We start from the raw sequence: 12,716 nt of genomic DNA, 5'->3' as shown, positions 1-12,716 counted from the left end.
GCCTCACAGCTCCAGGGACCTGGGTTCAATTCCATCCTTGGGCGACTGTGTGGAGTTTGCACTTTTGCCCCATGTCTGCATGGGTTTCCTCCGGGTGTTCTGGTTTTCTCCCACAGTCCAAAGGTGTGCAGGTAAGGTGGATTGGCCATTGTAAATTGCCCCTTAGTGTCCAAGAAGGTTAGGTAGGGTTTCTGGGTTATGGGGATAGGGTGGAGGTGTGGGCTTATATAGACTGCTCTTTCCAAAGGCTAGTGCAGACTCCATGGGCCGAATGGCCTCCTTCTGCACTGTAGGAATTCCATGATTCTAAGGTCACAACCAAACCAGACCATAAGCCACTAGTCTCATTACTGAATGAGATGGAGCTAGCAAAATGCCTCCCAGAATCCAGAGGTTCTGTCTACACCTCATACGGTTAGCCTGTCCAAGGCAAAAATCAAACAGCAGCAGATACACTTTGCAGGGCCAGAATAGGCATTACAACAAAACAGAATGTAAATCTCATCGAAGAGCTGGAAGTTTACTGACAATTGACCATAAGTAAACTCCAACAGATTTACCAGGAAGAAATGCGGAATGAGGAGTGTGTCTGCATTCACTGTTACTGCCAACAAGGGTTATCACAATAGAGACCAAGAGGTGGTACTATGAAAACTTGCTTCAAGCCACAAAGACACTTTGTGTTTATAGATAATCTTTTGGTCTACACTGACTTGGTTCCTCAATTTCCCTTCGCTGGAGATCCTTCAAAAGATTCACCAACGCCACTTGAGCATTACCAAGTACAGGGTGTGGGGCCTGTCTGCTGTCTGCTGAACAGGCATTTTCAGGACAATTGAGGAATCCATAGCAAACTGACAGATGCGTGCTGCACAGGCAGGACCAAAGAGAGCCCATCATCCCACACAGCTCCATACCGGCCATGGAAGAGGCTGGGCATTGAGATATTTGTTTTCAACATCATTCCTTATAGTAACGGACTATTTTTCCAGATGGGTTGAGGTGAAGCAATTATGTATGATTATCACAGATGCAATAATTACGACACTGAAAGAAATGTAAACAAACCATGTGATCACAGACGAGATTGTGTCCGATAATGGCACACAATTTTCAAATGAGTACTTAATGCACTTTGCCACTACGTCTGGCTTCCACCACTGTGCCAGCTCCCTGAGAAACCACAGTCAAATGGGGATATCAAAAGAGGGGTCCATACTGCAAAAACCCTCTTAAAAAGAATGATGATTTACCCATATCACTGCTAACCTCCATGTGCACCTGTTACAATGCCGCTGGCCCCATCTGAACTCCTGATGGGCAGGAAACAACTTCCAATCCTGCTGAAAGATTTTATACCAGAGTTCGTAACTACGGATTATCAGGGCACGCAAGCAAGAGAGCAGTCGTAAAGACATAAGCAGGCCTCCTCCTACTACAGAAGGTATTGTACCAAACACCTGCCACAACTGTGAAAGGATGACAAGTACTGGATTGAAGACAAAGAGAGAGAGTGTACTATCATCAGGAAGGTCAATGACTGACCTCAATCCTACATGGGTGGCAACCCCAAGGGTGCAGTCAGGAGAAAGAGGAGTCTCCTCCTCATCCTTAGAATGCTTGTTCCCACAGTACAGTGGAAAGGCATTGAGGAACATACACAAATTCCAGAACAACCTCCAAATCAACAGAGTTTACCTGCAATGGCAGAGTCTATCACTCCTTCAACAGCAGTGCGAACAAGATATGGTAGGGTTATAAGGCCTCCAGACTACCGATACCTATGAACTCAAAGACTTGAAAGGGGGTAATGGGGTAGTAACAACAATGTAAATGTATGGGGTAAACTAAAATAACTTGAAATACATTGGATAAAGTTCTTGGGGGAGTTGTAGTGTAAGGGTCTGGCACATATAGGGTTCATGTCGGACTGAGTACAGTACGTATGTCTCATGTTGGACAGAGCTGTGTGCATAAGAATAGAGACAGATCCCAGCTCGAACCTTTTAATGCATAAATGTACATAGTACATAAATCTACATAGTTATTGTAGTTAATAAATACAGTTATCCTACGGAGGCTTCATTAAGACCGACCGAACGGTATCCAACACCCTATAACAATTACATTTTGAATAAATCCTAGTGGTTGGTTGGAAGGAAACCTTGACATTTAATTCGGCATTAATACTAACATGAGCTGATTTTTTTTGCTAGTCCCAGTGATGGCATTTTGGTTGGGAATGGCCAAGGAAAAAATGGATCACGTATAAACTTTTGCATGTCTGCAGAACAGCTAGCTATGTGAGTGAGTCTAATAAAGACCTTTCACTTTTTTTGTGATGTAAATTGAAGATGATTTATTTGGTGGTGGTTGTGGTCAAAAGGCTGATATTGAGTGAGGAAGAAGGGAGCTGGAAGTAGCATCATCCTTCGAGGTGACAGCTGTGAATTTGAAGAAGACATTTCTAACCTTTGTGATAATTTGCTTGGGAGGTTTTGTTTGACAAGATTATACATAACATTCTTGAGCAGCAATAGGTATCACTCCAACTAGCATGCTGTGTCATAATATTACCAAAACTTTGTATCTGATTTTTATGTTTAAACTTTTTTGCGAATTACAAAATCAGTTATTTCGCTGGTACTTGGGTATATAGCTTTAAGTGTCATGGAATCAAAAGTCTAAAAAGGTTGTTTGTTGCAATCGTGATCTTGAGCACATAGCTTCGCTAAAAGCTTGATAATCCATTTCAAAGCTAGTTTTCAGGTGAGATTCTAAAGAATGTGGCAACAATTACAATTTTTTTCTGTTTGCAGTGATATCCTGATTGTGTTGTAATTCACAGACTGACCACTAGGAGTCTCATTAGAATATAAGTGAATGTTTGAGTCAGGTGACCTCAGACTGACTAGGGAACTGGGAGAGAGGTTGCTTGTGCATGATCATACTATTATTCATCTGCTGTTTGTATATATTAAAACAATTTTTTTAGAGTACCCAATTCATTTTTTCTAGTTAAGGGGCAATTTAGCATGGCCAATCCACCTATCTTGCATATCTTTGGATTGTGGGGGCAAAACCCAAGCAAACACTGGGAGAATGTGCAAACACGGCCAGTGACCCAGAGCCGGGATTGAACTTGGGACCTCGGCGCCGTGAGGCAGCAGCGCTAACCCACTGCGCCAACCCACTGCCTTGTTTATATATATTTGACCTACAGTTAATGTTAATAAATCGTTTATAGCTATAGCTTTAGCTATAAGTGTTCTTGTAATATAAAACAGGCCATCTGACAAGAACATTACATGATACCAGGACGGGATGATATTAAACACTGCGAAAATACTATTACATCATCCACAGAGATTTGAAGATTTTTCAAACTGCAAGAATGAACTACATGGAGTCGTTGAAGCCACCAATGAGTCTTAGATTTCATGGTAACGTGGACAGCAGCTGCATGTGTTTAAACAACAATTTAATCTGTTTCTTCAGTAAATTTAGGAGATTAATCAGATTCACATAAGGTAGCAATACTCCTAACAACGGCAGGGCCCGAAGCAATTGCTGTGTTTAATGCGTTTCAATTTGCAAGTGATGAAGGTGGGAACTTTTAACGCAACAATTCAAAGATTTGGTGCACATTGCGCCCCCAGAAAGAATGAAATTTATGAACGCTATGTTTAGATCACATTTACAGACGAGGCCATAGATCATTTCATCTCTGATTTAAAGTTAAAAGCAAAAACCTGTCATTTTGCTGCGCTGGAATCTTCCATGATTCGTGACTAAATTGTGTTTGGTGTGAATGAAAATAAGCTGAGGGAACGGTTGCTGAGGGAATCGGAGCTGTCCTTGGAACAAACAGATAAGATTTGTCAGGCTCACGAGCTAGCAGCACAACATTCTAAAATGTTTCTCAGTAATGGTGGCGTCTTTTTGGAGGAAAGCACTCCGGTTGCTGCCCTTTTCCAAAAGGGTGGGAAACTTCCAAAAACGGCAGGAAAGTTCCTTCAATACCTCACACACCAACAAACAGGTTAAAGGTCAGGAAAAAGCATTTCTCTGTAAAAGATGTGGTCAAAGGCACATATTAAGGTAGTGCCCAGCATTTGGCAAGTTTTGGTCCTGACGCAAAGGAAAAAATTCACTTTGCTCAGAACTGTTGCTCTAAGCTCAACCCCAGATCAGTCACAACAGTGAAAGACACAGACTCCAGATGAAGATGGTGTTGCTAGAGCAAGGAGATGGGGGGGAGGGGCTTGCCCTGCCAAATTTGATTAATTATTACTAGACAGCAAATATAGCCATGATAAGGAAGTGGGTAGTGGGGGAGGGGCCGGCATGGGAGCAGATGGAGGTAGCAACTTGTAAGGACACGAGGTTTATTGTCCTTACCAGCAGAGAGCCCAGGTCCCCGAAAACATTTTGTAAAATTCTGCCTGCCAGGAAGCTTATCAGGGTTCAGGGCCTTCCCCACCTGCGCATCTCATACCCTCCATCACCTCCACCAATCCAATGGATGCTTCCAGCCCTCTACCAGGTGCTTCTCCACCTTGGGGAACTCCTCTCCATCTCAAAAAACACCTCATTGCCTCCACCACAGCCGGGGTGAATCATATCGCCTCTTGTAAAAGTCCTCAAATACCCCATTCACCCCCACTGGGTCTAAGACAATATTTCCCCTCCTATCCTTCACCTTGCCAATCTCTCTCTCTAGCTGCCTCCTGCTTCCTCAATTGGTGTGCCAACATCCTACTTGCCTTTTAATAATAATAATAATAATAATAATCGATTATTGTCACAAGTAGGCTTCAGTGAAGTTACTGTGAAAAGCCCATAGTCACCACATTCCGGCACCTATTCGGGGAGGCCGGTGCGGGAATAGAACCCGCGTTGCTGGTCTTGTTCTGCATTACAAGCCAGCTGTTTAGCCCATTGTGCTAAACCAGCCCCTTACCCATATTCATAGACTGCTCCCCTAGCCTTCTGCCCTACTGCCTTACCCGTAGCTGCCCTACTGCCTTACCCGTAGACACCAGTCGAAACTCCATCTGTGGTTTCTGCCGCTCTTTCAGCAGCTCAGCCTCCGGGGCCTCCGAATATGTCCTGTCAACCTGCACGATCTTGTGCACCAACCTCAACATCTCAGCCCGCTCCGTCTTGTCCTTATGAGCCATTATTGATAACAACATTCACCTGACCACTGCCTTCAGCACCTCCCATAGCATTGCGGTCAAGACCTCACCCATATCATTCAGCTCCACATACCCCCAAATAGTAGCCCCACAAACCTCCTCATCTGCTAATAATCCCACATCTAACCTCCACTGAGAGCGCTGGGACCCCCCCCCCCCCCCCCCCCCCCCCCGATTCACTTGCAGGTCCACTCAAGGCGGTGCGTGGTCCGAGACCACTATCGCCGAGTACTCTGAGCCGACCACCCACCAACAAAGTCCTCTACATCATGAAGTAGTCAATCTGGGAGTATACCCTATGTACATGGGAGAAGAATGAAAATTCCTTTGTCCTCGGCCTTCCAAACGTCCATGGATCCACTTCTCCCATGTGCTCCATAAACCCTTTCAATTCCATCACCACCACCGATACCCTCCCTGACTGTGGATTCGACCGATCCAATTTCGGCTCAAGAACCGTATTAAAATCCCCCCCATTATCAGTCTGTGGTGCATCCAGATACGGGATCTTCTCTAGCACCCGCTCATGAATTCAACATTGTCCCAAACGTTCACTCGGACCACCGGCATCCCTCCACTTTCCGACACACCATCATGAACCTTCCCCTGCTACTATATTGCTCACCTCAAACGCTATCTGCTTATTTATTAGGCTAATCTTGATAGGAAGACCTGACCTACCCACCCGTTCTTTAGCCTGGTTTGACCCCCTATCTTCAGGTGTGTTTCCTGCAAGAATGCCACATCTGCCTTTAAGCTCTTCAAATGTGCGAACTCGCAGGATCTCTTGACCGTCCAATTTAATCCTCTCACATTCCATGTGATCAGCCTGGTCAGGGGACAACAACACTCCGCCCCCCCTCCCCTCACCGATCAAGCAGCCCGTGTCATTCAAACCTCCAGGCCCGCCTTTGGATGGCCGTCATTGGCCCCCTCCTATCGTACTTCAACAGCCCCACCCGTCAGCAGACCCCCCCCCCCCCAAAGAATACAACAATCCCAACCCTCCTTAACACACTAATCACCTGCTCACCCCCTATTGCGCTCCTGTGAATTAGCCTGCCTAGCTAGCCTGGCAGCCCCCGCCCATGGCGCTGAACATCCTACCCCTCGCTGATTCCCCCCCCCCCCCCGCTCACAGTCTCCCATGGCGCCAACCGCAATCACAATAAGAAAGAAAGACAAAATGGAGAATAACAGACAGAAAAAATGGGCGCACTCACCCACCATGACCCTCCACCATCTCAGCGACCGCACCACCACCCCCCACCCAGGGAAACCGCAAGATAACAACAGTAATAGTAGAAAAAAAACCTCCCCAAAGTTCAATGTCCTCCTTCTCCTGCCAGTCCATTGTCTCTAGCAAACTCCATCGCCTCCTCGAGTGGTCCAAAGTAATACTCGCGACTATTGTAGGTCACCCAGAGGCGGGCCGGGTACTACATTCTGAACTTCACCCTTTTCTTAAAGAGGGCAGACTGAACCTGGTTGAAACCCGCTCTCCAGTTTCGCACCCAGGTCCTGATATGCCTGGAGCTCATTACCCACCCAGGTAAATCTCCTCGTCTGTCTGGCCCATCTCAAGATCTTTTCCTTATCAAGGAATCGGTGTAACCTCACCACCATCGCCCTCGACGGCTCGTTCCCCTGTGGCTTCCTCATCAGCCAGCCCCCTGTGCACCCAATCCACCTCCAGGGGCCAGTCGAAGGTCCCCTCCCCCAACAGCTTATCCAGTATTTTGGCTACATAAGAGCCAGCGTCCACTCCCTCGATTCCCTCTGGCAACCCCACAATCCACAAATTCTGTCTCCGGGAGCGGTTCTCCTGATCTTCCACTTTCTCCTGGAGACGCTTCTGGATATCCCTCAACATCCCGATTTCGGCCGCCAAAGAAGTAAGCTGCTCCTCATGCACCCACACTGCCTACTCCACCTTCTGTATCACTGGACTTTGGGCCTCCAACCTCAGTTCTACCCGGTCAATCCCCGCTTTCAGCGGGTCTACTGTCTTCGCCAGGTTCTCCAGAGCTTCCCATCTCTGTTGGCCGAACTCTTCATTCAAAACGTCCACCAGCTGCTCCATCGACCATTGGGCTGGTAGGGCCTGTAGTGATCTGTATATCTGCTGGTATGTAAAGGATTAACATCTGTATTATAGTGCTAGACAACCACTTAGTGGCAGCACCAGATCCATGAATATAAACTGCACTCAGAGGAGATTCCCGCCTCTTCGTCTCAGGAGTGACGAGTGAGCAGAGTATTACAGATATAGCTTAGTTGGCACATGTAGTTAAACATTATTTCTACTTCTTATTTACTTAATTCTCAGTTATAGTTGTAGAAGAGTGAACAAACTCATAGATATTTATAGTCATTATTCAATAAATGTTATTTGCTTAATTTGAAGACTGATAGTTTTAGTGAACTACAATCAACAGACCATTCTGGAAGTAAGCAAAAGAATAACAACGTATTACAATCAAAGTAATATAACCGGGCCGACCCCTTACTCTCCGCCATCTTTCCCTGTGTCACCAGCAGATTTTCTTGCTCAAGCAGCTCCTTTCTTCTAAAACCACTTCTGGTCCATGAATCCATTTATCTCTTCCTCCACCACTCCTGCACCTTTTTCCTTCAAACCATCTGCCCGTTAATCGGGGAAAAGGACCACCAAAACTGCTTCAAGCGGGAGCAGCCAGATGTGCGACCACTCACACCATGGCCACCACCGGAGGTCAACTCCCTTCATTTTTTCAGCCATTCCTACCATCCAGTAGTGGCTGGCAGACTACCTCCCCTGACATTTCCATTAATCACACATGGCCAAAATTGGGAACTATTATGAAAAACTGTATGCAAATTGAAAGCCTTTTATTATTTTTGCTATTGTTTTTGGATCAGCAATTCCACTCTAATAACTTGACATTAAGGATGAATCTCACTGTCAATTATGCCAACCTTCTAAAAGCTATGCAGGTTATAAGGTACATGCACTGTTAGTCTTGACATAGCCCCCAGGAAATGGAAATGCTATTTCAGATATTAAACAAGATATATTTTTGCTTCTGTAATTGAATGAAAACTTTAAGGAACAAGGCAGGACAGAAATTCATCAAAGATAAGACATGCCAACTAAATTGAACATTATATTTTTGCACCGGAATACTAAATAGAGCAATGACGATGGATAACACCAGTGGCAATTTAATCCAGACCTGCTGGATTTTTTTTTTGGATTTTAAATTTATTTTATTGTACTTATTTCCATAGACATTTAGGCATCAGCAATTGTAACTTCCACTTCCACACCAGGCTCGATACTGATGGAGGTGATCTGTTTCACAATTTCAGATGGACTGTGTAAATCAATCAGATGCTTGTGGTTCCTCATTTGGAAGCGATCCCAGGTTTTGGAACCTTCACCACAAGGAGTCTTTCTTGTTGTGATACGCAGAGTCTTGGTGGGCATGCGAACAGGTCCCTTGACCTTCAGATTCTTCTCTTTGGCACCACAAATTAGATCAGCACAAACCTTCTCAAGTGATTTTACATTCCGGCTGGTCAAGGTAATTCTAATTCGGTGAATTGCGACCTCCTGTTCGACAGGTGCTTTGCCAGGATCTTTAAATGCCATGGTAACTTCCTGACCGACTTATCCATCGACTTCTTCGCTTGAGACTCTGAAAGTGAACGAACAGCGGTGAGCCAGGAGCGTACAGAGCCTGCCAACCTGCACTTAGGCCGCAATCACAACTGGAAGAGCCTGCTGGATTATGGTTGAAGACTCTGTCAATCTGTTGGACAACAGAATATCCCTCTTTTTTATTTTTAAATGAAATAATATGGGTAGCAATTCTGTGACCTTGTGGCGCCTAGCGCAGATCCGGGTGAAACGTATGAGAGCCCCAAATCGGTCTCCACACCAGGCCGATCGAAGTCACCCAACTCACTCCACCTGGCGCGACCTGTGAGGGCGAGATCTAGATCTGCATATTTAAATGATCCATTAGGCGCATTTAAATTCCCAGGTGCCATATGTACAGGCACCCGGGAGTCAACAGCCGTGCCTGTTAGACCACACCAGGGTGCTGTTTAGCATTGGTTTTCCCAAACATGTACCAGGTGTAACAGGCCATTAGAGACCTAAGATGGTTGGGAATAGGGCAGGGTGGTACCCTGGCATTCCTGCTGGCACCTGAGAAACTTGGCACTGCCAGCCCAGCACTGTCAAGGTGCTAGACCGGCAGTGCCAAGGTACTCAGGTGCCACATTGGCAGTGCCAGGGGTCGGGCTCCGGAGGCTTTGTCCATAAGAGCAGGGGTGAGGGGGAGGTGGTTTGAGGGCCCCATAATAGATTGGTGGGGTGAAGAGAGGGTTGAGAGATCAGGGCAGCCTTCCAAAATGGCACCCAATTTGAGAGGAGTTGGTTCTGCTGGTGACATCAGCATGCCAGTGCAGGATGACTGCCTCAGCGGGGAGAAACTCCCCGAGGCCCAGAAAACCGGCAGAGCCAATGAATAGCGGGGTGAATCTCGGTGCTGCAACCACCGTGAAACACCTCGCTAAACGCACCCAAAATGGACTTTAACTTTTGTCAGCTGAGTTGCGCCCATGGTGCAGGGATTCATTACTTCATCATTGTTTTATGGGGATAACCACTTGGATGAAGAATAAGCTTATAATTTCAGTATGAGTTTGAAGATAATATATTATAGTCAGTTTAAGTAATCCTTATTTTATTGAATTTTATTTTGTAATAGGTTTCTTTCACACTTTTAAAAAAAATACTTGAGGCATTATTTCCCTCCAGCATTACTGAACGCAACACCTGGAAGGTCAGTCAGCTCTGGAATTCTTTGACTTGCAGTCATATTGAATGTCCAAAGTTAATAAGGCAGCAATTCCGTGGCCTTGTTATACCCATCCGTTATATCCACACACTATCGTACAGCAGTTGGAAATAAAAGAGCTTACTAGCTGTTATATCTCTTAGTTAACTGCAAAGAGAAAAGGAATGGAGGTCCCACACTCTGGATTCTTTCAAACATGATGAGAGGTTTATTTAGAGATGTTGCTTATACAATGCAAGGTAGAAAACTGAAAGCATGAGCAAAACACTTCTGTTGGCGTCACTACTTGGGTGACCAAGCATGTGGATGAAGGTAAAGCAGTGGATGTAGTGTACATGGATTTTAGTAAGGCATTTGATAAAGTTCCCCATGGTAGGCTTATGCACAAAGTAAGGAGGCATGGGATAGTGGGAAATTTGACCAGTTGGATAACGAACTGGCTAACCGATAGAAGTCAGAGAGTGGTGGTGGATGGCAAATATTCAGCCTGGATCCCAGTTACCAGTGGTGTACCGCAGGGATCAGTTCTGGGTCCTCTGCTGTTTGTGATTTTCATTAATGACTTGGATGAGGGAGTTGAAGGGTGGATCAGTAAATTTGCAGACGATACGAAGATTGGTGGAGTTGTGGATAGTAAGGAGGGCTGTTGTCGGCTGCAAAGAGACATAGATAGGATGCAGAGCTGGGCTGAGAAGTGGCAGATGGAGTTTAACCCTGAAAAGTGTGAGGTTGTCCATTTTGGAAGGACAAATATGAATGCGGAATACAGGGTTAACGGTAGAGTTCTTGGCATTGTGGAGGAGCAGAGAGACCTTGGGGTCTATGTTCATACATCTTTGAAAGTTGCCACTCAAGTGGATAGAGCTGTGAAGAAGGCCTATGGTGTGCTCGCGTTCATTAACAGAGGGATTGAATTTAAGAGCCGTGAGGTGATGATGCAGCTGTACAAAACTTTGGTAAGGCCACATTTGGAGTACTGTGTACAGTTCTGGTCGCCTCATTTTAGGAAGGATGTGGAAGCTCTGGAAAAGGTGCAAAGAAGATTTACCAGGATGTTGCCTGGAATGGAGAGTAGGTCTTACGAGGAAAGGTTGAGGGTGCTAGGCCTTTTCTCATTAGAGCGGAGAAGGATGAGAGGCGACTTGATAGAGGTTTATAAGATGATCAGGGGAATAGATAGAGTAGACAGTCAGAGACTTTTTCCCCAGGTGGAACACACCATTACAAAGGGACATAAATTTAAGGTGAAAGGTGGAAGATATAGGAGGGATATCAGAGGTCGGTTCTTTACCCAGAGAGTGGTGGGGGCATGGAATGCACTGCCTGTGGAAGTAGTTGAGTCGGAAACATTAGGGACCTTCAAGCAGCTGTTGGATAGGTACATGGATTACGGGAAAATGATATAGTGTAGATTTATTTGTTCTTAAGGGCAGCACGGTAGCATTGTGGATAGCACAATTGCTTCACAGATCCATGGTCCCAGGTTCGATTCCGGCTTGGGTCATTGTCTGTGCGGAGTCTGCACGTCCTCCCCGTGTCTGCGTGGGTTTCCTCCGGGTGCTCCGGTTTCCTCCCACAGTCCAAAGATGTGCGGGTTGGGTGAATTGGCTAATGATAAATTGCCCTTAATGTCCAAATTGCCCTTGGTGTTGGGTGGAGGTGTTGAGTTTGGGTAGGGTGCTCTTTCCAAGAGCTGGTGCAGACTCAAAGGGCCGAATGGCCTCCTTCTGCACTGTAAATTCAATGATAATCTATGATTAATCTAGGACAAAGGTTCGGCACAACATCGTGGGCCGAAGGGCCTGTTCTGTGCTGTATTTTCTATGTTCTATGTTCTATGTACACATCACATGATACTTCACCAGCAGGGATGTATTCTCTGATAGATAACACCCCTCCCCCTTTACTTCTTTAGTATAATGAATGAAATGAAATGACAACAACTAACATTTATACAACAGACCCACTTATATATATACACACACACAACTCAATAAGACAGTCTCTCAAGTGGATGTCTATCCCTTTTTGGCTGAATTCGACTTTCTGGAACTTGGCTTTTTGAGACCTTGGAAGTATCCTCTATTCCTTCAGTCGGTGGTACTTCCTGGGAAGTTACTCCAGTATTCATCACTATAAGTATTAGAAAGCCCAATGAAATAGAATCTGAACTTCTCTCTGTATTTGATCATTGTTCCGAAGAATAGCTGTTTAAATATTCCAAGATAAGTACTTCTTTACTTTGTGAAGCTGGGAGCTGATCAGCATGACATCTGTATCGTGTATGATATTGGACCTGTCTTTGCTAGGATCGCAGCAGGTACCCATTTCTCGCTGATGGTGTAGCTTCTGGCTAGCACTAGATCTCCCTGATTGAATACTCGCTTTTTAGAGATTTTCTCCCTCCTAGTAATTTGTGCTTGTTATTGTCATTTGACAATCTCTGAAGCATCAGGCGGAATTAACAAATCGAATTGTGTTCACATTTTCTTTTTGAACAGCAGCATCGCCAGTGAACTCTGTATCATTGCGGGTGCAGTGTTCTGGTAAGACATTAAGAATTTGTTCACTCTTCTTGCCAATGTACGTTGGTCCTTCAATGCCTTGATGGAGTGCTCCAATGATTGAACAGCATTTTTGACCAATCCATTTGTTGTGGGATGGT

At 45.3% G+C, this 12,716-nt stretch overlaps 2 protein-coding genes across 8 annotated transcripts in view; one reads left to right on the top strand and one right to left on the bottom strand.

The window, feature by feature from the left end:
* Positions 1-12,716, top strand: part of nlgn1 (neuroligin 1) — an 890,004-nt gene that overhangs the window by 50,746 nt on the left and 826,542 nt on the right. The window lies entirely within an intron of this gene.
* Positions 8,425-8,958, bottom strand: LOC140389825 (small ribosomal subunit protein uS10-like). The gene has a single exon (XM_072474378.1). The coding sequence runs from the start codon at positions 8,833-8,835 to the stop codon at positions 8,476-8,478; it is 360 nt and encodes a 119-aa protein (XP_072330479.1). The 5' UTR covers positions 8,836-8,958; the 3' UTR covers positions 8,425-8,475.

The sequence above is a fragment of the Scyliorhinus torazame genome, chromosome 14 (genome assembly GCF_047496885.1).
Source record: "Scyliorhinus torazame isolate Kashiwa2021f chromosome 14, sScyTor2.1, whole genome shotgun sequence".
Classification (NCBI taxonomy): Eukaryota; Metazoa; Chordata; class Chondrichthyes; order Carcharhiniformes; family Scyliorhinidae; genus Scyliorhinus; species Scyliorhinus torazame.
The sequence above is the reverse complement of the archived record's forward strand: the minus strand, read 5'-3'. Positions and strand labels throughout refer to the sequence as shown.